At 33.5% G+C, this 27,333-nt stretch overlaps 1 protein-coding gene across 13 annotated transcripts in view; it reads right to left on the bottom strand.

Annotated features, from left to right (window-relative positions):
* Positions 1-27,333, bottom strand: part of LOC114340505 (serine/threonine-protein kinase mig-15) — a 315,391-nt gene that overhangs the window by 71,187 nt on the left and 216,871 nt on the right. For all 13 annotated transcript variants that reach the window (XM_028291310.2, XM_028291254.2, XM_028291296.2 and 10 more), the window contains one exon: positions 11,428-11,538. In XM_028291310.2, the coding sequence (XP_028147111.1) occupies positions 11,428-11,538 (111 nt within the window). The remainder of the gene's footprint in view (positions 1-11,427; positions 11,539-27,333) is intronic.

Genomic DNA, 27,333 nt, shown 5'->3' with positions numbered 1-27,333 from the left:
AAAAGCATTTTAAAATATTTTGATGACTTTGACGTATCCACAGATGTCTTAAGAGTAATAGGGTGTGATGGGACGAATGTTAATGTTGGAAAGTTTAATGGTGTTATTGTGCAATTAGAAAAACATTTAAATCGCCCGTTGCAGTGGCTTATTTGCCAGCTGCACTGTAATGAATTACCTTTGCGACACCTTATGAATTTTCTTGATGGTAGTACAACTGGACCTCGTCACTTCAACGGACCTATAGGACAAACACTCATTGGACGTGAAAATCTACCTGTTGTTAAGTTCAGTGTAATTGAATCATATGTACAGGAGAATGTGGATGTGTGTTGCAATCTCAGAGGGAAGTATTGACAACAAAATTTCTAAACGGTGCCCAGGTAAAATAGTGCATTCCCGCTGGTTAACATTGGCTAACCGTATACTACGTTTATATGTTTCCACTGTGGTTCCATCAGATAATTTGATTACCTTAGCAACCTTTATTTTAAAAGTGTATGCTCCAGTATGGTTCCTTATAAAAACCAGACCGTCCTGCCTACATGAAGCCTTTAATTTTTGGAAAATGATTCAGTTATCTAGGTATTTACCACAACCCCTAAAGGATGTAATGGATCCAGTTCTATTGCGAAATAGTTTTTTTGCACATCCAGAAAATATGCTACTTGGAATGTTAGGAGATCCAAGAAAACATATTAGAGAGCTTGCTGTGGGCCGTATTTTTAAAGCTCGAACAAGTAACATAAACCAGCGACTACGAACATTTGAGGTACCACCTGTGCTTAACTTAATATGAACGCTATTGATTATATCGATATCATAAATTGGAACCACCTTAACTGAACCACCATTAACAATTGGAAGTTCGAATGAAACTTTACAGGAAATTGTGGTTAATCCGGAGACATCAGCACTGTTATCGGAGCTTAAGTTATATCCGTCTCACACGCAAGCCGTTGAACGCATGATTAAACTTGTGACAGAACCTTCAGCAAAAGTTTGTGGTGCTGATAGCAGAGATGGTTTTATCAGAACCAAACTGGAATCACACCGAATTATGCCTTCTTTTAGGTCAAAAAAAGATTATAACTTGTAAGAACAGTTGTTTGTTTGTTTAATTTAAGCATAAAATTTATTTTTAATGATTTAATGATTTTTTTTAAATATTAATGTAAATTACGTTGTGGCAGTTAAAATATTAAAAATAAAAACATGAATAATTAACAACATTTGTTTCATTCTATGTATTATAACATTTTCGGATATGCAAGTTGTAAAACTAGTAAAATTTTAAATCCAAAATTTTAGTGACCTTGTGGCAGTTCAAAACAGCAAAATATGAAAAAATTTATTTTTACAAAAAAAAATTGTTTTCCTACTCCACATGTTTTTTGGATTGCAAAATCTGAAATTAAAATATTGTTGAATTCAAAATTTTAGTGACCTTGTGGCAGTTCAAAACAGCAAAATATGAAAAAATTTATTTTTACAAAAAAAATTGTTTTCCTACTCCACATGTTTTTTTGGATTGCAAAATCTGAAATTAAAATATTTTTGAATTTCGTATACAAATCGGCCTACCCTACTACTTATACGCGAACTGGGTCTCCTTGCCAAACGTGGATCTCATGTGCTCGAATGTCTGTAGTAATACGCATTGAATTAATCGCTAGGAAGAGCCTCCTAACAACAATCTTATGCTGTGACTGTAACAATAAGACATCCAGCCGCCCCGTTCAGCACTGGAGCCGACAATATCGCAATAAGGGCCTGCTTCTGGACACACCTCCAACCAACAGAGGCTACGTGGAGTCGAAGTCCCTCCAAGCTCTGAAGATGGCAGCGGAGATCCCTCGCCGGAATCAACGCAGATAAGTAGCTCTTTTGAAGTCCAACATAAGCGAAAATACTACTGAACAATTTAGTTCCTTGGACTTCTTCTTCTTCTTCAGATGCAAATCCACTAATGGATGTTAGCGATCACATTTTCCATTAACTCTCTGTTTCTTGCAATATGTATCAGAGATTGTATGTCGTTAGTCCCTGTCCATTACCTTATGTTTCGGAGCCAGGACATTTTCTTGCGTCCTATTCCTCTCTTGCCTTCAATTTTACCCTGGATTATAAGTTGAAGGAACTCGTATTTTTCGTTTCGCATGATGTGACCTAAATACGCCGTTTTTCTTTTCTTGATGTTTTCGAAAAGCTGGCGTTCTTGGTTGATTCTTTTAAGGACATCTACATTTGTGACTTTCGCCATCCATGGTATCTTTAGGATACGGCGATAAAGCGACATTTCGAAGGCTTCTAATCTGTTTATATCCCACGTTTTGAGTGTCCAGCCTTGGACTAAATTTCATTAATTATTTTAGCTTTTCTTTAAAATAGCAATAAATACTCATCTGATTTATTTTACTGGTGTTAATAAACGAATATGTAAAGTTACTTTTGAATTTTATCCATTAACCTCCCTTAGACCCACGGAACAGTGATTTATTTTGGCACCGCACAGGACTTACGCCAGGCTGAGCTAGCCACTAACTTTAATAAGGGTTACACTTGTAAACCAGGTTATAGAGCAGTATATAAAGAAAGATGAATTAAAAAAATACTAATATATTATGTTTGGTTGACAAAGCTACTGTGGTGAAGTATATAACCTGTAAATGGAAATTGTCTGGTTCAAACATAAAACATTTAAGAATTGTTTTCCACAAGTGTACTTAAGCTAATTTTTAATATGCCTGAGAAATTCTTAATTAAATAAAGTCTACATAAAATATTGTCTTGTGAGGTTACAGAGTTAACCAAATGTAGCTTGACCCCATTTTCCTTAAAAGTGTTAAACAACCTCTAAAACCATGCAAAAAGACCTTATTTAAATAATTAAATAAATACACGCCGTATGCACTTTCTCTTTTAAACATAAAACATGATTCTGTGAAAAAGTTGTTAAGTGAAACAAGCATGCCGAACAAACATGTCAATACATAGCGAGCTCAAACACTATATAAGTACATAGACAACAGTGAATGTTCATACTTACATTTTAAGAAACACACGTTGTTATGGACGTCACTCGTTAGGCAAAAACCAAAGAGAAAGACATTAAAATTAGTGACAAACACATGTAGAACAGGAAACAAAGTATTTTTGGAAATATTCACAAAATAGGCACATTAGGTGTAGAGGTAAATTGTAATTTTACATTGGTTTATATTCAATTCTCATTATTTTAATGATGGATTTATATTTTACGGCAAATATTGTATACATATCTTTAGCTTCTTTTGATAATCACCTTGACAATGATTTTTGACAAAGAAATATTTATTTATTGTAGTAGGTTCCCGTCGCATATTTTAATTTTGTAGAACTTAATGAATTTGAATTAAATGTATACATTTTTTTTCTTTTATTTCATCGGCTATAAATAGATTTTGCTACAGTCTACTTGCTTATTTCCTTTGTATGTAATATTAAACTCAGTTCGAAAGGGGAAACCAGCGTGTTCTAGACTGAACGTATATACCCAGGCTCACTTTCTGATGTCCTAATATACACTCACCGGCAGAGAAAACGGGCACCCCAAAAAATGGGTCATTTTTAATGTCTTGTATTTCCTAAACCTGATGTCCGATTTAAGTAATTTTTTTAATATGTTATAGCCTTATTCTTTATCAATATCGCTGTAATAATATTGTTGCTAGACAGGTACATTGTCATTGTATATAGGGTGTACGAATCAAACTGTGTTTTTTTCTCAAACTTTGGAACACCCTGTGGAATGTTCTAGCTCTTATAAAATACTAAAATTAAAACCCAACTATAGCCACAGATTTTCTTAACATTCTGTTTTTTTTATTCATTTGCTTATGTTGGATAATAAAAAAGTTAGGCACTTTAACAACTACCCCTGTTTTTCGTTAATACAGGGTGTTTTTCAATAAGTACGGCAAGCTTTAAGGGGTAATTCTGCATGATAAAATAATGACAGTTTGCTTTATAAATGTATGCCCGCAAATGCTTCGTTTCCGAGATAGGGGGTGTTGAAATTGTTCTTACAAACTGACGATTTATTTATTTCTCTAAAACGGTTTGTGATATGCAAATGAAATTTGGTAGATTTTAAGAGCTAGTTATTGCGCATTTTTGGCATACAATTGAGAATTTTATATTCACCATTGGCGTGCATACGGGATATATCTAAAATATTTATACCCGTATGCACGCCAATGGTGAATATAAAATTCTTAATTGTATGCCAAAAAATGCGCAATAACTACCTCTTAAAATCTACCAAATTTCATTTGCATATCACAAACCGTTTTAGAGAAATAAATAAATCGTCAGTTTGTAAGAACAATTTCAACACCCCCTATCTCGGAAACGAAGCATTTGCGGGCATACATTTATAAAGCAAACTGTCATTATTTTATCATGCAGAATTACCCCTTAAAGTTTGCCGTACTTATTTAAAAACACCCTGTATTGACGAAAAACAGGGGTAGTTGTTAAAGTGCTTAACTTTTTTATTATCCAACATAAGCGAATGAATCAAAAAACAGAATGTTAAGAAAACCTGAGGCTATAGTTTGGTTATAATTTCAGTATTTTTTAAAAGCTAGAACATTCCACAGGGTGTTCCAAAGTTTGAGAAAAAAAACACAGTTTGATTCGTACACCCTGTATACAATGACAATGTACCTGTCTAGCAACAATATTATTACAGCGATATTGATAAAGAATAAGGCTATAACATATTAAAAAAATTACTTAAATCGGACATCAGGTTTAGGAAATACAAGACATTAAAAATGACCCATTTTTTGGGGTGCCCGTTTTCTCTGCCGGTGAGTGTATTATATAGAGGCCATGGAAATGGGCAGAAAGCAATAAATGAAAAGCATCGAATTGCTGTTAAATGTAACAAAACTTGTTAAAACAGTTACAGAAACTTGCAATTCATTAAAAGAAGTATATGACATAGAATATTTATCGCGTACGCTTCTTTTTAAGTGGCTTCAGAGTTTTCAGGACTTCCAGAGTGAGCGGAAAAGTCTAAACCCATACATAACATAATTCCGACTGGAAAAGAATACACCGCCAAGCATAGATCAAAATGTATAATTGAACCGACATGCGCTAATAAGGCTGCAGTATTGCGGAAAATAAGCAGGAATCTGCTCAGAATCATAACGGGCTTCAATAGGGCTTTTCAGTCACAGTCATTTGTTTCGAGCTTCTGTCATGTGTCTTCTTCTTCTTTAAGTACCGTGCCCAAATTTTTAGGCGTGGGTAGCTTCCATAACAATTTGCCGATATCGTTCTCGATCTTGTGCGGCATGTAACAATTGATCTGCTGATAAGCCAGTCCATTGACGAAGGTTTCGGAGCCATGAATATTTATTTCGACCAATTCCTCTTTTTCCGTCGATCTTTCCATTGAGTATTAACTGCAGCATCCTGTATCTGCTACCTCTCATTATATGCCCCAGATATTCAAGTTTTCTCTTTTTTATCATCTTCATTAAGTCACCTTCGCCTTGACCTACTCTGTTTAAGACTTCTCTGTTTGAAATGCGTTGAACCCAAGATATTCTGAGCATTCTACGATACGACCACATCTCAAAGGCTTCTAATTTGTTCATCATGTTAACCTTCATGATCCAGGTTTCACATCCATATAGTAATACAGGATACACATAACATTTTAGGAACTTGATTCTTAGTTGTAAATTCAGCTGAGAGTTGCTCAGAATAGATCTAAGTTTCATAAATGCTCCTCTTGCAATTTCTATACGAGTTTTAATTTCTTCATCCGGATTTAGTGTCTCGTTTATCCAACATCCTAGGTATTTAAAATGGTTAACTTTTGTTATTGATTCATCTCTGACAATTAGTTGCATAGGGCCGACGTCTTGTTTACTAACCACAAGTAACTTTGTCTTTGTTGCATTTATGTTAAGTCCGTTATTGGAGCATTGTCATGTGTCACATAATATTAATATATCTACGTCATACGTTATTGGTAATACCAATGATACAAACCAAAGACGTATGACGTAGATATATTAATATTATGTGACACATGACAGAAGCTCGAAACAAATGACAATCGATGAAAAGCCCTATACTGGACATGCACCAGAACCTGGTCAAGTATATTTCTCATGACTGCAAGGCACTAGATCGCAGGTGGCCAATGCTCTTGGAAACTACCAAGTGGCTCCAAAAACATATGGTATGCACCCACTAGACCTGAACAAGCTGGTACAGGTTTCGAGAATTCTGAAATGGGTATCATCTATAAATGGCACATATACAATAAGCCAATTGGCTGCAATGCAATTTATAAGAGATGGCTTCCAGAAAAAAAGATTAGATAATATTTCGAAAAAAACCATAAGTAGAGAACACCAAAAGATCGAATTAAAATTAGGAGAAGTAAAAAAAATAGCAAGATATAGAGGAGAATAAAATCAAAGGTCAAGAAGCGCATTACCTATTCTCCACAAAGAACTCCACAATAGAAATAGTACTAATAAGAGAGAGGAAGGGAGAGAGGGACTACTAAGACAACTCACTAGCACTCTAATAAAAAGACAAAAAGGAAATTTTACAATAGACATAGGTACACGATTAAATTTACTTTAATAGTGGAGGGGATTACACGATTTGTGAAATAGGTTTTATGGTGAACTTGACGAACTTTTTAACGGCTGTGCCAGACGACGCATCCTTGATGGTACTACTAGGATCGGACGGCCCAATCGTCCATATAATTTAAATTTGGAATTCACGCGGGACGGTACCACTTTCGTATAGTCCAGTATTAATGACTATTGGGTCCCCAGATCCAAGTAGACGTCTCGTCTGACATAAACAATACAGTCTTCATCATAAACTTCTTTAACTTTCATATCAGGAACCTATAGCGTAGAAATGTTATTTGATTTGCTTTTTGGTTTGTACGTTACATATATTTATTACTGAAAGTGATGTGACTATTCTGTAATTGAGACTGTAGGTACTATAATAATTATAAAAATTATTGACTTGAATAAACCCTTCATACATTTTAACTCTTGGTTTATTTGTTGTACTGTATGATATTTTTGAGGTTTTTAACTAGTTACTAAGAGAGTAATGTAACGTATATTATAGGTAGCTAATCTCACTAATAAAACAAAAATATATCTACACACTAGCCTTAGTGTCTAAAATTAAAGATATTCATTCCACACTTAAATAAATTAATCACAATATGTTTTATACAGAACAAGTAAAAACTTCGTTTGTATAATGGTATAAAAAAAAGTTTATTGAAAAACTATTAAAAAGTCATCCAAAAGGATTCGCAAAACGTTTTCAATCTAGATCAGATCATCTTCAGTGCCGAGAACGAAGTATTTCCACGTTAGAATGAATGCAAAAGGTTAAAATTATGACTAGTTAAAGAAAAATGTGGATAATACTTACGTTCTGCTTAGTACATGAAACTAGCAACCTTACAGAATAGGTGACATCGAGAATATTATTTACATTTTTAAAAACTGATGTTAGTAGCGACTCTACGTCGATGTTAAACGATAAATTTAAAAGTGCTCAAAGGGCAACATGATTCACTGCTCGATGATAACGTGTGGTACTTGCCAGTTCGATGGACACAGACCAACAAGGATATAAGAGATGACAATCTATTTATCAGACTGAAGTGACATGACAAGACGGGTAGTCATTTTTGGTTATGAATGTAAATTTAAATTACCAGTTAAGCTGAATGGATGTTAATAACTGTATTAAAGTGGAATTTAAATTATAATAAAATCAGATTCTATTATAAAAATCTAAAAGGCAACTCTCTGTTACAGAAGGAACTGTTGTTATTGTTATGTTAATAAAAATGTTATTCATAGTAAAGTTAATGACATCATTGATGGCAGTTTAAAAAAGAAGAAGAAAGTTTAATTTAGTTTTGAAATAAAAAGAGAACTTAAAAAACTTGAATGTAAACAACTAATAGAAGAAAAATATAAGATACGATACCTAGTAATATTGTAAAAAATGAAAAGAGTAATGTTGGTTGCCTATGATTATGGTTGTAATGGGTAACAAAGAAATAAAAAATTAATAAATTTAGCTGATTATTTGAATTAGTTACCTAATAATTTGAAATCCACAGTTGGTACTGGAGTGAACAGACTGAAATGGGTGACAAAAATATATTACTGTATAAGTTTTTTTAACAGAGAGAGAGAGAGGTTTAGCAAACCTTTATTAGGTTAAATAAAAAATAAAAACAAGTAGTGGTGGTTGCCTGATATGGTAATGTTGAAAAAATATAATTTAATTAAATTACTGAAAGGATAGTATATATGTATTTACTGAAAATGATAACAGATGATAAAATGCCAGATTAACTGAAATTATGATTTGAAAGAATGTTGAAAAAAGGGAATGACATAAATGTTAATATCAGAAATGTAAATTGAAATGTGTGTCAAACAATTGTAAATGAGCTGTAAGTAGTCGTAGAACGGAATAGATGAAAAATAATTAATGAGTTATAACATAACAGGCAAACAGACAAACTATTTATTGTGTGAATGTACATTAAGATGAATGTTGAGAGTTGAGGGTTGTTGTCTGAATTGGCAAACTGAGAATTTGAATTTTGTAGTTAGTAATGGAGTAAACAGATTAATGTGTTGTCAAGGGAAAAAACTTAATGAATGGAATTGAAGAAGAACAACCAGAGCAAGAGATGTGAGGGGACCTGAAAAGTCAGACACGAGGAGTGGCAAAATAACTATGTGAATGGGAAGGTGTATGAAAGAGGATTGGAAATGAAAGGAAGAAGGTAAACTGTGTTAGGGATGGCAATATAACTATGTGATTAGGAAAAAAGTATGAAGGAGGATTGGAAATGAAAGAAGGTAAACTGTGTTTGGGATGGGGTAGTGAAAGAGGGAATGAGAAAGATAAGAAACCGGGGGTATATTGAAATGTGTTAATGGGTGATTAGTAAGGAAGTAGTAAATGTTAGATACTAGTAGGGTGAATGAAAAGGGGAAACACAGTAAAGAAAAGAAGAAGAAAAAAAGAATGGATAAATTATAAATAGAGTCTGATTTTATGTTAAGGAAATAATTGTCGGTGGATAGGAGTAAAAGGTCGATTTAAAGTAGTTTGGCGGTTAACACAATAGGGGCTAGTCCTCATGTCTCTAGAAATCTCAAGGTCCTCGTACAAATCCAACCGTAGAGTTCTTATCCTGGATGTTGTGAATTAATTTGACGCCATCAAGGATGGTAAGATGGTGATTGTTAACTTTAAGGTGATGGGAGAAAGCTGATGTATTATCTCTTTTGGAATGTTCAGCAGATCTGATTGAAAGTGATCTGTAAGTCCTGCCTATGTAGGAAGCATCGCAGTCAAAACAAGTCAGTCTGTAAACTCCATTACGGTTCATATAATGTACTGTATCGTATTTGTAAAAAATGGTTGAGAGTATTTCCAACTTTAAAAAAATGTGTATGCTATCAGAAGAGTTGGATATAATGCTTTTAATCTTTTCAGATAAGGTGGGGTTGTGATATGGTAATGACCTATAAATTGGGGAAGAAGAAGAAGTCTGACGATAAGCAGAGTTATGTAGCAATCTAGATTCTCGTTTGCGGATGAGTTTGTCTATTATAAGGGGACCATAACCATTGTTTACAGCTATTTGTTTGATGATGTTGAGTTCGTTATTGAAAGAGTCATTTGACATAGGTATGGAAAATAGTCCATGTATGAAACTTCTAAAAGCAGCTAATTTGTATGATAGAGGGTGATTGGAAGAAAAATGAATGACGTGATCGGTTTAGGTTGGTTTACGAAAGATACCAGTTGACTTGGTCGTTAAGTCTGGTAATAGATAAATCAAGAAAATTAATGGCCTGTGAAGATTCCAGTTCCATGGTAAATTTGATGTTAGGGTGAATTTGATTAATTTTAAGAAGTAATTGTTGAGCTGAATTATGATCACCAGAAATGAAAAGTAAACAATCGTCTACATAACGAAACCAATGTAAGATTTCTGGATTTTTCATGATGTGATTGGACTCTAAATGATCCATAAAGACATCAGCTAGGAAGGGGGACAAGCAACTGCCCATTGCTAGACCATCGGGTTGTTCGTAAAATTTGTTATTAAATTGGAAGAAATCTTGAGATAGACATAATTAAAGGATATCTAGTATCGGAGAAATGACGTTGGGCTGAATAGACTTGTTGACTAAGAGTGTTTTCACCAGACTTATTAAGTTTGGGCACCGAAGTGAATAAGTTGCTAACGTCAAAAGAAAGCATAATAATGTCAGGATTGGGATTAATGAGTTGAAGTTTATCAACTAATTGATATGAATTTAATACAGTAAACTTAGGAGTGAAATTGATCAAATTTCTTAAGGTATTAAGTATGAATTTAGATAAAATAGACACTGGAGTATTGATGAAACTGACAACGGGACGAATGGGAATTCCAACTTTGTGTATCTTAGGTAAACCGTACAGTCTTGGAATAAGAGGGTTACCGGGGAGTTTGCTGTAAGGAGCTTCATGATTAGCTAAGAAATCTGAGTGTTTTTTGATATTATCTTTTAATTTGGTTATGAATCTTTTAGAAGGATCAGCTGATTTAAGAGTGAAGTTATTATCATCAGACTTTATTGTTGTATGAATCACGGTCTAGAATGACCAAACAATTACCTTTATCACAAATAAGTTTTACTAAAAGTAAGAGAGTTTGAAATAAATAAGGGTTACAGAAAATAAAGGTAGACCTAACCAGAGCTAAAATAATAAAATTTAAAGGTAGTGGCAAATGCAAACGTATTACAAGGAAAAATGGAGATTGTTGGGACAGGTCGCAAGAATAAAAGACGACACGTGGACAAAAAATTGCTTGAGTGGAGACCAATCGAAGCCGGGGAAGACCCCCAACGCATCGACGAACTCAAAAAAATAGTGATCAATTAGATAGCAGACGTGCGAAACAGATATAGATGGAAAGAGAAGGCCTATGTTCAACGATGAACAAATCAGGGCTAATTGTATTTTTTATTTAGATAAGATGCCTACGAACATTACAAATCTGTTTCGTGATTTGACTTTAATTGCATAGTCTCGAAAAAATGAAACTTTTCAATAAATATTATCAATAACTTTTTGATAAAATATTATCAAATCCTTAAAACATAAACGTTTATATGTGATTTCAATTTTTTAAGGGTGGTATGAACAATGGGTGCCGTTTCTAAGTATTGATCTTTAAAAATACTACCTAAGATAAAATTGTCAAAAATTTTTAGAACAACTAGAAATCTATAATAGCAAAGATAGGAAACTGTAAAATAGAATACCATTAACAATACGTACCTCTTCATTTGATGACTTATCCCTAGTAGAGGGAGTACCTGGACTACCACTAGCTTGGCTAAGTAAATCCGGTAAGACACTTTGTCTAGGATGATCGTTGCTTCTGCCATTCTACAAATTTCAAAAGTGATTAACTATGTGTTTAACGTGTCATCAAGTGATAAATAAAGCACGAAAATGGATAGTCATCCGGAAATCTGTCATGGAACAAAATCTCGTTAATAACCTACTACATATATGTAAATTTCAACTTCGGTAATTCTCAAAATACAAAACATGAATAAATTAAACAAATTTTGTTTTGCTTGTGGGACACAAAAGTGAGAAGCGGCACAAGAGTCCAGGAATTTCTTTGATAGGAGTCCCACAGAACCCTGATCAGATCTATAAAAAATCTCCAATAACTGTCTCGAGGCAAGGTCCATACATTACAAGATTATTTTCATAAATTCTGTAAAAGCTTGTGACAAAATGATTTAATAATCTACTGTATTAAAGTTCAACAATAACACATTTTCTACTTCCGGACGACCATCGATTAAAATGTTCATTAGAGCAGCGGTTCTCAACCTTTTTGAGTGATGTACCACCTACAGTTATTTTTATTATTTTTGGTACCACCTATATTTTTAAATTGTATTATCAATACTTACTAAGTACCACTATTTTAATTTTTTCTGTGTTTTGTGTACCACCTCCAATAATGATATGTACCACAGATTGAGAACCTCTGCATTAGAGAATATACCTTAAATATCTTATCTAAACATATTTTAAGCAGTTTAACAAACACATATTTGCAATTTTTTTTGTTAACACAGTAAACAATTCATAAAAATAGCATTTGACAAAAATATTGTAATGACCTTTCTTAAAGTTATATTATACTAATAATTATGATCCAATGGACTAGATCACCATTTTACCTATTACTTTTCACCTACTTTTACTTTCCGTCTATCATATTCTAAATTTTCGTTAATGATTTTTTTTTCGCTTTCATTACAAATACAAATATTACACAACATTGACTGTATCATTTATTACAAATTATTGAAAGTGTTTGGCTTTTAACACACTTCTAATTTTAAAATATCAGTTCCAAGCCCAATCTGCGAATATTATACATCAATTTTAGGCTTTTCAAAAAGGTGTATTTCAGATATGTCTGCTGCCATTACTGGGCCTCCTGAAAAGACCTGATAGCACCTTTCCGAAACAATTATTGATAAGCAAACTCGGATGGAAACCTAGGATGACCTGAACATTCTAGAAAAGAAGACTGGGAATTCTCTGTAAAAAACATCAAACCGAAGAATGTGAAGTGAGTCATAAACAACTTTGCTCCATTTGAATCTCCAGGGGAGGATGGAATATTTACTGCACTACTACAAGAAGGATTGGACATTTTATTGCCCATCCCAACAAAGATCTTTAGAGCTAGCATAACACTAGGTTATATACCAAACACTTGGAAAACTATAAGAGTGGTGTACATACACAAAATAAGACGAAATGACAACCTAAATCCTACAGGCCGTTCAGTCTCACATCATTTTCTGTTGAAGGCAATAGAACAAATTCCTGATAAGACATATTAAAGAGGGATCATTCTCTAGATTTCAGTCAGCATGTCTAGCAAGAAAGAAAATGTGCATTTAATAATGCACTACCAAATTCCTTTTCTGGTGCAGCAGCATCAATAGGGATATCCACTACCGTATGCAACTGGATCAAAGCAATGCTGAAAATGGGTCTATTTTAGGAGAGGAGGTTCTGACCAAAACATCTAAGGTGCGCCCACAGAGGGGAGTGCTTTCTCATCTCCCGTTGGCACACCTGGTGAATTACCTAATCTAACTCCTTGACGCATAGGGGTCGAAAATGATCTACAGATGAACTACGAAAGAAGTAAGTGAAAGGTATATCCTATGATATATATATATATATATATATATATATATATATATATATATATATATATATATATATATATATATATGCTGAGAACGGTAACACTAGGACTGAATAGAATTAGGTAACACTAGGAAGTTACCCAATAGAATTGCTGAACAGAGCGAGTAGAAGAGCAAAAGCCAAGAAGGCCTGGTTGGAGATGTTTAAGCAGGATGTCTCTGAAAGGAAATAATATTAGTATGACCCAGGATAGAAACTTATGGAGAAATATGAGTCAGAGAAGCTCCACATAAAAATAAAGACAAAGCGAATGAAAGAAACCGGCTTCTGCTTCTACCGGCTTCTGTCGCAAATGTTTTTTGGGTTTGATACCTCTTCAAGTTTTACATTATGGATGTGGTAACAGACTGTGTTGTTGTTTCAAATTTCTTATTTTCAGAATATCCGTATGTTAATGCTGTGCCATTTGGATACGATCTTTACTATTTAGTAACCTCCGCACTGTCTATCATTTGTTTTTCTGTAGGTATAATTAATTGGAATTAATGTTCATTCTCTCCAGCGGCGCTACAGCCAAAATTGAGCCTTGGCCTCCTTTATTTTTTGCCTCCACCCTTGCTTGTCTGTGGCTGTTCTTCTCCATACACGGACTTCTAAAAGGTCTTGTGCGTCGCTGTTTACTGTGTCTTCCCAGCGCTTTCTTGGCTTTCCAACCGGTCTCTTTCCTTGCATTCTAGCATTCAGTGCTCTTTTTGGTAGCCTATCCTCTCCCATTCTTATCACATGTCCGGCCCATTGCAATATTTGTATTCTAATGAAGTCTGACAGGGGTGCTTCCTTATAAAGTTGATAAAGCTCGTTGTTGTATCGACTTCTGAAGATTCCGTTTTCTCTCACAGGTCCTAGTATTCTCCTCAGTACTTTCCTTTCGAATGTGTCGAGTTTGTTTTTAGATGTTTCTTTCAGGACCCATGCTTCACTGCCATAGCATGCTATTGGTCGAATTAAGGTTTTATAGATTCTCATCTTTGTATTTCGGTGGACATTTTTAGACCGAAATATATGGGAGAGGGCAAAATAAGCTCTGTTTGTCTGCGATATTCTCTTTCGTCCACTAGCTCTTGCCTTAGCTTTTTTTCAAATATTTATTTGTATTTGTAGCTCTTCCGTTTTGCGAGACATGATGCTGACGTCATCGGCATAGGCGGCAATTTGTATTGATTTATTTGTTAGGAGATTAGCTCCTTCCTATATTCAACTGTCTTATCTCATATTCGAGAGACAGGTTGAATAGTGTCGATGCCATCTTGTCTCCGTGCTTTAATCCTTTGACTATTCAAAAGTTCTCAGTGAACTCATTTAGTATTCAAAATGTACTAGAACATTAAATAATGTACATTTTTAAATACAATCTTTACAAGCCCAGTAGATAGGTAGGATATAATGGTATTTTGTTTTTGAAATTTGAAAACTTTTGAAACATAATTGTTTTGCCAAAGATCTAAATTTTGTGTTACTTGAAGATTTTTTTACAAAATCCTTTTTTTTTTCAATGACAATTTTGAAAACAATGGAGAAGAAGACATAAATATATGCATAAAATTCTATTAAATCGTATCTATAATCTCAAAAACACACTACATTCAATAAATATTTAAACTCTCTGTGCTGTTATTCTCTAAAATATTTTTGTCAAATTGATAATAATTTAATAAGTAAATACCCTAGCAGTAAATCAACTACTTTATGCACACAAACATTAAAAAAAGAAAAGGAACAACAAAACGAACACAAGACAGTTGAATTACTCAAAAGATGGCAGCAGTGCCGCAGCCAGCTTCAACATCAATCTTCATGCTCATCGAAGACGTAATCAATGACGTTCTCAAGTATTCGAGACACGCATGCGCTTTGACGATGTCCTATCTTCCAATTTCATTAATTTTTGATGGCGACATAACTGGTTAAGGTTGGTTTTAGACAATTATTTGTTAATTAAAGCGGGAAAAATTTTATACAGTTGACAGTTACAAGAAAAAACAATACACCTTAAAATAAATGTCAAGAATAATTAACATTATATCATCTATACATCTGTTACCCCCTATCGTTACTTCGAGTACCAGTTGATGAAAAATGTATCTTCTTCTTCTTCATGTACCATGTCCTTTCAGAACGTTGATTACCATCATCATCATCATCATCATCATCATCATCAGGGCTTTTCATTCCGGGTGGAATGTTTGCCGCTCTTACTTAGAGCTCTCTGATTCGCTTATTGCGGTGAATCACTCCGCATTCCACTTGTATGTTGTCAAAGTTTGTTGTATGACTTCGCTTTCATTATAATTTTCTTCCACTCATTTCGAAATGTGGATAGTTCCCTCCAGTTTCTCACTTCCAGAATTTTGATATATCTCATGATCTGGTCCTCCCATCTTTCTCTGGGTCTTCCCCTTGGTCTTTCAGTTACTGGTTTCCATCTGGTGATCTTCTTAATCAGTAGGTCGTTTTTCCTTCTCTCTATGTATCCCAGCCATCTCAGCCTCTGTGCTTTAATAAATCTAACTATATCTTCTCCCTTCATTATGTCTCTTAGTTCATTCTTCTTCTCATTTCTCCGTTGTCCATTCTTATCGGGCCCATAATCCGTCTGAGGATTTTCCTTTCGAATATTCTCAATTTTTCTTCGTCTTTTTCCGTGAGGCACATTGTCTCAGCTGCGTACGTAACTACTGGTCTGATTGCAACTCTGTATATTTTCATTTTTGTATTTCTGGATTAGTTATTGTCCTTCATAAGACTATGATATCTCCAGTATGTTTTGTTGCCTGACAGTATTCGTTCCGTTACTTCTTCACTTCTCTTGTTTTGGCCATTCACTATTACTCCCAAATATTTAAATTGTAGGACTCTTTCAAAAGTGTAGTTTTTTATTTTGATTTCCCTCGTCCTGTTATCGTCTCTTCTAGAGAAGAGTAGATATTTTGTTTTTCCTTCGTTAATTTCTAGACCTCCTTTCCGTGCTTCTTTTGCCAGGATTGTTACTGCTTCTTTTAATGTCTCTTCTTTCCTTGTATCTTCCCATAAGAACTAAATCATCTGCATATGCAACTATTTGTGTTGAGGAGTGGGCTATAGTTCCTTTAATTTTGCTGGCCTTGACTGTTCCTTCTACTGCTATGTTGAATAATGTGGTTACAGGGAATCGCCTTGTCGCACTCCTGTTTCTATTGCAATTTCTCTGAATTCTTGCTGGTGGTCCCCAATTTTTTTCTCTGTGAATTGAGTGAGTTTTTGTTTGATGAGGGCTGTTAGAATTTTATATGTTGTACTCAGTAGATATATTGCTCTATAGTTGTTACAGTTTGTTACTTCTCCTTTCTTAAATATTGTTATAATTCTGCCTTCTTTCCAATCCTCGGACATTTTTTCTGCTTCCCATATTCTAACTATTAGGTTATAGATGCTTGTTAATAACTTTTCCCTCCATAATACCATCATAGCTATCTTAATTTTATTCACTGCCACCCTGAATAGCATGCTTGTATCAGCACAATACCAATCTCTCTTAAGTTATTCAATCATGAGGTTCTTCTTCGTCCTGGACTGCGTTTGCCTGCTATTTTTCTAAATAAAAGTGTATCGGTTTCTTCGTAATATGGGCCCTAAACATGCAGTCTTCTTCATTTTTACAGTATCCAAAAGTTCCCTATCGGTTTCTTCGTAATATGGGCCCTAAACATGCAGTCTTCTTCATTTTTACAGTATCCAAAAGTTCCCTATCCTCGAAGCCAGGTCTTGATACTTCCTCATTTCTAACTCTTCCATGACAAAAAAACAACAGATTTTTACATAAAAAAAAACAGTAAAAACACAACTTCTGGTGAACCGATTCTTCCGGTTCAAAACCTCGATCTTATTCATCCAAAAAACAACCTTGATGACAAATTTGGCTAAAATTGGACTTTTCGTTCAAAAGCTATCGTGCTATTACTCACATATGTATAGCCGCCATTTTGAATACTCGCCATTTTTGTAAGAGGCAAAATCTGAGATGGCCTCATATCTGAATTTGAACTTTTGTATGTGTAGTATATGTGGTCCAAATTATATGCTTCTACCGTTAAATTCACAATAATTCTTATAATATTTGCACGAATCTGCCACACAAAGGTACATGTGAAGATACGTTATGCATTTATTAAATGGTAATGAACATAACTAAAAAGTTCAAAATATTTTCTAAAACATATTCTTACGCTCTTTTCAATGGTGGTATTACCATTATGAAAAATTAATATATACAAGGTAAAAAAATTGAAAATAAATTATTTACATAATATAAAATAGTTTTACATGAAAAACCAGGAAAAACACAACTTCTGGTAAACCAATTCTTCCAGTTCACGACATAGACCTTGTAAATCACAAAAAGAACCTATGTACCAAATTTGGTTGAAATCGGACTTTTCATTCAAAAGATATCGTGCTATTTATTAGTCACATATGTATAGTCGCCCATTTTAAATGTCCGCCATTTTTGTAAAAGGCAAAATATCTAAATTTGAACCTTTATATGTGCAGTATATGTGGCCCAATTTATATGCTTGTATCATTAAATGTGCAATTCTTATAAATATTTGCACGAATCTGCCGCACTATTCTTCTTCATGCGCCGTGCTCGATTATCGAACGTTGGCTATCAAATTGGCTATAGCAATTTTGTTAACGGCAGCTCGGAAAAGGGATGCAGAGGATCTGCTATACCATTCTCTCAGGTTTTTAAGCCATGACGTTCTTCTTCAACCTGGCCCTCTTCTTCCGTCTACCTTGCCTTGTATTATTAAATGGAGTATATTATATCTCTCTGGGTGTCGCATACATGGCCAAAATATTCAAGTTTTCGATTTTTAACTGTTCTGACGACTTCCGTGACTTTTCCCACCCGGTGCAAAACAACTTCGTTACGAACTCTATCCATCCAACTTATTCGTAGGATTCTTCGGAATATCCAGATTTCAAAGGCTTCCAATTTATTGAGAAGAGTATCTGTTAAAGTCCAACCTTCGACACCGTACAAAAGAGTAGAGAACACATAACATCTCACTAATCTAATTTTAAGATTCAAAGTAATGTTGTTTCCACATAAAAGTTTCTTTACCTTAAAGAATGCAGCTCTGGCCTTCTCTATACGTATTCTAATTTCTTTGCTCATGTTCCAGTTCTCATTTAGATTACAACCAAGGTAGGTGATACTGTTACTTCTCTCTAATTGTTCACCATAAGCTGTTACTACTTCCGGTTGTATTGGCGTCTTACTGACAACCATCACCTTGGTATTTGCGGTGTTTAGCTTGAGTCCATATTCATCACACGTTGTGGTAATCCTATTAATCAGATGTTGAAGTTCTTCATAATTGCTCGCAATTAACACTGTGTCATCCGCATATCTCAAATTATTAATATTGACGCCATTCACTTTCATACCACATTGAGCATTATCCACTGCTTTATTGAAAACAAACTCGGAATAGATGTTAAATATTAGTGGGGACAAAATGCAGCCATGCCTTACACCTCTTCGTATTTGAAGTTCTTCAGACGTGTCCCGGCCAATCCTGATGTTTGCACGTTGATGCCAGTAAAGATTTTTGATAATGCGTAGGTCTTTATCATCAATACCCACTTTCTGAAGAATAGCAATCATTTCAGTATGTTTTACCCGATCAAAGGCCTTCTCAAAGTCAATGAAACACATATAAACCGGATGTCCGACATCTCTGCATCTCTGTACCATAACCTGAATACTAAACAGTGCTTCTCTGGTCCCAAGGTTATTGCGGAATCCAAACCGTGCATCACCAAGCTGTTCTTCTATTTTTTGGTACATCCTAGAGTGCAAAATTCGTAGAAATATATTTAAAACATGACTCATCAAACTAATGGTTCGGTAGTCACTACATCTTTTCGCGTTTGCCTTTTTAGGTATCGTCACAAAAGTCGACAGCAGCCAATCCGTTGGTATATAGCCAGTTTGATAAACTTTATTAAAAAGATGAAGGAGAGATCTTTTACCTGAACTTTCGAAGAGCTTTATTATTTCACTCGGTATTTCGTCTAGTCCCGTCGCTTTTCTGTTCTTTGCCTCGCCGTCGCCTTTCTGTATTTGATTCAGAAGAGATAAATTTCAGTCAATACATGTCAAATATAACACGAATAGAAAAACCGTCTTCAAAAATTATTTTATGAACGATCCAAAAAACAAAATAATCTAGAAAGAAGATATAATGATAAATAAAATAGATGTTACAATTCGAAATTCGAATCCATAAAGTATATAAAAATATTAGTCACATTTGTGTTATTTTTTGCATTTTCTTGTAACTTTTTATTGTTATATTATGTTGTAACAACATGCACATGGTTTAGTAGAAGCTTTTATAATGGAAAAATTAGTTATGGTAATAAAACTGTACAATTTAACTGAATACTGAAGAGTGTGATTCTTTGTTCCATACAGAGCCATCCATTAGTGTTTCAAGATTATAATGTTGACAATATATTCTAACGTGTAAAACAATAATGGACTACTCTGTATAATATTAACCCGCTTTTTTGTTAAAAAAATGTTCAGAGTAAATCTGTCTTCAAAAATAAATAGTGGTTACAAAACAAATCCAATGTACCTCAATATATAATTTCTTACTAGTTTTGCTAAAACAAATTTTTTCTGAACTATGAAATGAAGTTGGCGCCAATAGGATGAGTATAAGCCTTGTACCATTTTTTTTAAGTTGTTTTCAAAGAAAATTAGGACTTATGACAAAGCTGCCAAATAAATATTTTCAACTAACAAAGGTAGTTCTATCAAACGATATTGTACACAGAAGGTTTTTAAACATTGAATTAATATACAATCAGCGTTATCACATGCCTAAGTTTTCTTTTATAGTGGTTTAGCTTGTTCTTGTATTAATATATTAGCGCTTGTTTAAAACAGAGCATGAAAACCATTTTCCGCTTAGCAGCTTTTACAAAAAACTATACATTACTGTGAAATCCAGAACCAGTTAAAAAGTAAACTATTTCTTTAGCAGTCTAACTATTCTAAACTCACTGATAAAACCTAGCGGAAATACTTAAAATACATCTATTCTATCAAAAATAATTATATTAAACAACGTTTTATCTAATACAGCAGCCTGGCAATAATTATATGGGCTATTCCACGAACATACGCCTGTTTTGGATTACTTCGACAACGAATATTTGACTGTGCAACATAAGAAGTACGAAAGTAAATGGCGCTAATAATTATTCCAGTAAACAACAATGTAATTTGCAATTTACTTTCGTTCTTCTTATTTTGCACAGTAAAATATTCGTTGTCGAAGTAATCCCAAACAGGCGTATGTTCGTGGAATAGGGTATATTAAACAACGTTTTATCTAATACAGCAGCCTGGCAAGTAAACGTATTTGATGTTAACTTATTCATTTAAATCTAAATATCTTTAGTATTTTGTTTTTAACGGGATATACCATTTGTGTAGAGTAAACTTTTTAAAAAATATATTTTTGTGCTTGTTCTTTATATTAATGCAATAATTAACCGCAACCATAGAATTTCTCGGATTGCTTCCTCCAATTTTTTATTCTTAAATTAAAAATATTTCATCTCTCTATAATGATATGTCTACATTGTTAGTTCAGCTGTCTTTTTATCGTGAAGTGTAAAGTGAAGTGAAGCATTTCGTGTTTCTATCACATTTCATTCGATACTGACAAGGCTGCAAATCTTGGGACATATTGTGCTAGTTTTTCTGCATATGAAGTCTCCACATTCTTACTTTTTACTAGCCCCTGCAATTCCTTCCTTGTTTTCTCTCTAAAACTTTTTATTAGTTACACTTTTTCTTTGTATTTGTGATCAACCCATTCTTCCTTTTTCAGGCAAGACAAGTTTAAGCCATCTAATTATGTTTTATCAATAGACTGAACATAGTAAGCTGAAAACATGGGTTAAAAATAAATATACAACAAACCGAGACAATGATAATCAATAGAAAAAGAAACAACCGATCAGAACTACAACCAGGTAGAATACTACGTGGTAAGAAAATTTAATTACTTGAGCTACATCATCAGCATTGGTGAAGGGCGAGAAGACGAAATTTGTTGATATCGTACATCTCACATAAGTCATCACCCACCAAAATATGGAAACACAGTGTGAAAGGTCAAAAAACGGAGGTGAAGGAACAACTATTACAGATAATAAACTTGTAGATCCAAAAGACATAGAAAAGAATATATGGATTGACTATCTAAAAAAGCTCTATGCAGTGAAAGAACAAATATGACGCTAGAACCGACAGCAAGATTAGCAGATGAACAACAGGGTTTGCGTACTGGAAGATCGTGTACAGATGCAATATTCGTCATAAAGCAAATTACTGAGAAATCACTTGAGTATAATAGACCAACATTTCTGTGTCTGATTGACTTGAAGAAAACATTTGAAACAGTAAAACTCAAAGATGTAACCCATCTTCTGTATAATAGAAAAGTTCCTATAGATATAAAAACTATTGAAAACATCCACCAAAACAACAAAATGAAATTCATAATAGAAGGACAACTTCAAACATCAAATCAATTTAATATTTAATTCTCATTACAATCAATTGCGGTTTAATCCCTTATAAAATAATATCTACAGAACAGTTTCAGGGCCCAGAGCATGCAAAATAGAATTCTATTTTGCTGACGTCACAAAATAGAATTTCGTAATGAGAGAATCGACGGTTGCCAGGCAACGTGACGTCACTAAAATTTTGCGTGCTCCCACTGCAGAACCTTTTATAATAAAGCTGTGTACACGCATCGAATATTTTAGATGTATAAGTACAAAAAGGAAGGACATGGAAGGAATGATAGTTGAAATTGATATTTATATACCTGACAGATGATCCGAAAAAGATCTTCATAGTAATGATCAAACCAAATACAGGACATACTATATTAGGTTACTCGTTTTCGGAAGCGAAACATCAAGCAAAAGAGAGGGACCGAGATGAATAGAAGCAATAATGAAATGAATAGGGTGACGCTACTAAATAATTACAAACAAGCGAGAACAGAGGATTTACTTTTTATTTTATACAACTACACGTTTTTGTTGCATTCAATTTTGACATTTAGTAATTCTTTTTTGATATCCACTAATGAACTTCAAATACATATAATGATGAATGCAATGGAAACAATCATGTACTGTAGAGTTTTCTACTGTTTCTTTAGGGAAAATTTGGACAATTTCTTTTGTTGTTTTAATGACGTGAGATAATTAAACTTCGAAAATTATCCCATAGGAAGGGTTTATCCCACTATTTAACTAACGAGTTTTGTGATATGTGTAAATATGATCACTTAATTATAATATATTGTTATAAAAGCAATACACCTAGGTACTTAGTTGTTCCTTCACCAAAAAAATTATATTAGTCACAAAATGAATAACACATAAAACAATGATGAGTGACACATATTCGTATGGTCAAAAGCATTTCAAGCTGATTATTCATGTCAAAAAAACTTAAGAAGTCAAACTCAAATTGATCTTGAATGCTGCCAAATTTGTTATTTTTGTCACAAAATCTTCGAAAATCTATAAATCGTTTATACTCCATGTATTTCTCCATGATTAGAATAAAAAGCATCCATTTGAAAAAAATTAATATGATATAATATATAGAGAAATTGACTAAGCTAAGATAGCCTAGATAACCTATCGTGCCTTCTATTCAACATTGCCCTAGCCTAGGGAAAGTTATTAGAGAATCTGGAATAAAAACAGGAGGAACCGTTATTAATAGGATTGTACAGTTACTAGCGTATGCGGCTGACATCGATATCATAGCAAGGAAAAAGGCGGACCTGGTTCAATCGTTCACGTCATTGGAAGCAACAGTAAAAAAACGGGGCTACACGTTAATATTAGTAAAACTATACTTGATTTACAATCAAGATGCAGTAGAAATAAACAAACCAATACGCGTTGAATGTTACAAGGAGCACTCCCAAAACATGTTTTACAATTATTATATACATTGGATAAATCCCAAATCATGATTTACAATGTTGATACATTGTAAATCATGATACATTCTAAAAGGAACAATAATAGCATTCCGAACACTTTAAACCATAATGGCCAAACCAGTTCCGATGGTCCTACCATAGCCAAGATGTTTGCTCAGTACTTTGCTGCAGTGTATAGTGAGGACGAATGTCCTATTCCAAATAGTACAAGGGCTAACACTAGTTTCAACATTACTGGTTGTGACTTATCTATTTCAGAGGTATATACCAAATTATCCCAGCTAAACATACATAAGGGTCCAGGGCCTGATGGAATCCCACCCAAGTTACTGAAATACTGGTTTTAATCTTGCCCGTCCCTTATTCTTTATTTTTCAAAAATCATTACAAACGAGTGAATTCCCTCCCGTTTGGAAAGTTAGTTTTATATCACCGATATTCAAGAATGGCGATAGAAGCAGGGTTCAGAGCTACATACCTATTAGTATCCTTAATACTATACCTAAACTGTTCGAGAGTTTAATATGTGACAAAATTAAGCCTACTATACAAAATGTAATCATTGAACAACAGTATGGTTTTGTTATGGGGAGATCAACTGAAATGAACTTGTTAAATTATACCTCCTTCTTAAATGAAGCATTGGAAAGCAAACAACAATTAGATGCGATTTATACAGATTTTTCCAAGGCATTCGATAGGGTCAACCATACGTTATTGTTACATAAGATCGAACAGTTAGGTTTCTCTGATCCTCTGCTTAGTTGGATTCGAAATTATCTATTAGATAGAAGGCAGATAGTTCGTATTAAGAATTATTTCTCTAATGAAATTATAATTAAATCGGGGTTACCTCAAGGCTCCCACTTAGGACCTATCCTTTTTAATTTATTTATAAATAAAAGTTTACATAAATAAAAGTTTCAATTTTGCTCAATTTCTTCTATTTGCTGATGACCTTAAATTATTTCACAAAATTACCTCTGATTTGGATCACTACAATTTGCAATCAGATCTTAATGGTCTTGTGGAATGGTGCTCACGTAATGGTATGGACTTAAATGCAAACAAATGCCATGCTATAACTTTTACTCCACTAAGAAACTTTGAGAATAATTCTTACTACAGGGTGTACCGGAAAATAGTGCGTTCCTTAAAGGTATAAGTAGAAGGCACCATGTAGAACAAAAAACTCTTATAACATATTTTTCTAAATGCAACCGTTTGACCAAAAAATTAAAATGTATTCTGGTATGTAAATTTAAATCTGACAACTATGTGCGGTACGCAAATTTAAGCATAGACAGTCCCATGTAAACAGATAGTTTTAGAGAATCCTGTTTAGTGTCAATGCCGAAAATGTTTTCGAATAGTGAGTGTATTACCTATTATGTTATTACCTATGAATGGTGTTTGTGAAAGGTTACTTGAAACATCTATTCGGTATAATAATTATTTTCAAGTAAGTACAACTTAGTTATTTCAGTTCACAAGTAAACAAATTACTGAGACATTATCTGGCGTATTTAAGTTCCACTGTAAACTATTAAAACTATGTAATTCAGTTAAAGCCCTCAGCAATACTCAGCATTCAACCCATTTAAACCTTACTAAATACATAATACTAGTTCAGTTAAAAGATGTGTTTTTATGTTAAAAGATGTGGTAATTCGTTTAAAATTATGCAATAGGTATCTCAATACATTTCAAAAGAAAATAATTTTAGTAAACAAATCGTAAATACATAAGTATTACCTATTATTAGGTTGGATTATTTTAAATACTATTAATCACAATCACAAACGAGTTTTTATTATCTGTTATTATTCCGTAGTGCGTACGATGTTGCCAGTTTATTAAAATTTCCAAACATTAAAATACAGGTATATGGAAAACAATGTTAACTTTTTTTTGGAAACGGTTAATTTTAGAAAAAAATGGTATAGGACTTTTTTGTTCCAAATTGTGTATTCTCTCCATACCTTAAAGGAACGCACTATTGTCCGGGACACCCTGTATATACGGGACACTAGGTTACAATTAGTTGACTCAGTTATAGACACTGTGTGTTATTCTTGACACTAACTTGAATTTCAACCTACACATTAATAGTATGGTTTCTAAGTCATTAAAGATGCTTGGCTTTGTTAAAAGATGTAGCTATGACTTTACGACTGGTCGTTCTTTAAAACTTCTTTATTGTTCTTTGGTTAGACCACATTTAGATTATGCATTATGTGTTTGGTCTCCTCAATATAATCGTCACATTAATAAAATCGAACAAGTTCAGCGTAAATTCTTACATTATTATGCTTTTAAGATGCATCTCACTGGTCAAAGTTATGAGTCTTTACTGCAAATTATTCGACTAGACTCATTACAGAGTCGTCGTCAACATAAAGATATTTGCTTCTTATATAACTTAATTCATGGTTATAAATTCTGTATCTCACTCTTAAATAAAATTGGTCTACGTGTACCTTCAAGAACTACCCGTTCTGTGACCACCTTCCACGAAGTGATTAACCATACAAACTATGGTTCAAGTTCCTATCTCTGTAAAACTATTAAATTAGCAAACACATTATCTCCGCATATTGATTTCTTTATCAACGGCTTTACTGCGTTTTCCACACAATTACATTTATATTTAACTTAATGTTCTAATTTCAAGACTGATTTGTTAATTACTGTTATTGTCTTTGTTCTAAGATAAGTTTATTTGTCAATTTCAAAATGTTTTAGATATTAAGGGCCGGTTGTTCGAACGCTAATCATATCATAATTATTAACATAATTATGTTTTCAGCAACCCAAGCAAAGTTGACATTGACAGTTGGTGACAGTAATTAAATATTTGATAGTGATCATTTTTGATTAGCGTTCGAACAACCGGCCCTTAGAGCAAGTAATTTTATTTTTTTATTATTGTTTGTTATGTATTTCGTCGGCTTACTGCCAAAACCAACCAACTCCATTTTTAAAAGTTTTGAGAAATCTACCTTTTAAACTTTAATTTGAAATGAAAAATCGTCTGAATTTAAATAATGATTTAATAGATAAAGGCATTATTTTTATTTTCCATTCAGAGATCATTACCATCTTTCTCTATGGACCATTTCGAACTCCTTAGTTCTCATCAGGAAAGCTACCGTAATGATGCTCTGAGAGCTCTGATGAGAACTAAGGAGTTCGAAATGGTCCATAGAGAAAGATGGTAATGATCTCTGAATCAAAAATAAAAATAATGCCTTTATCTACTACGTTCTTACTCACGTATTGAGTACTAGGAGACAGATTTGTTGATCTTTGCCTCGTTGAATTGATGTGTTGTGGAGTGCAACTATATAGACTCCCCATGTCTCTGCATTCATCACCCTTTATTTCTTGCAAATTTTAGAAGGATGGGGAATAGATATAAGAGAGAATCTGTTTCCGAACTAAGAAATCCAAAGATTTTATTATTTTTAAACATTTATTTGTTTGAAAATGGAGTCTTTTGGGTTTCGACAAGTTGTTAATGATTTAATAATTGAAAAATATGACAAAGATATTTTTCAGTTATCAAATAATTTTTTTAAATTCAGTCGATTTTCAATTTCAAATTAAAGTTTAAAAGGTAGATTTCCCAAAACTTTTAAAATGGAGTTGGTTGGTTTTGGCAGTAAGCCGACGATTTACCAATTTTGTACCTACTAGATCTTATTTTGAATTATTTTTCTAATTTGTGACATTTTAATTGTATCATGTACTAATGGACTTCGGTCCGTCAATAAATAATAAATAAATAAATGATTCGGAAGTGCTTCTCGTAACATTCAAGTGTCTTGGTTTATTTATTTCTAGTGTATGTTGACTGTAAATCAAGTTTTAGTATATGATA

Source organism: Diabrotica virgifera, chromosome 7, assembly GCF_917563875.1.
Source record: "Diabrotica virgifera virgifera chromosome 7, PGI_DIABVI_V3a".
NCBI classification, from domain to species: Eukaryota; Metazoa; Arthropoda; class Insecta; order Coleoptera; family Chrysomelidae; genus Diabrotica; species Diabrotica virgifera.
The sequence above is the reverse complement of the archived record's forward strand: the minus strand, read 5'-3'. Positions and strand labels throughout refer to the sequence as shown.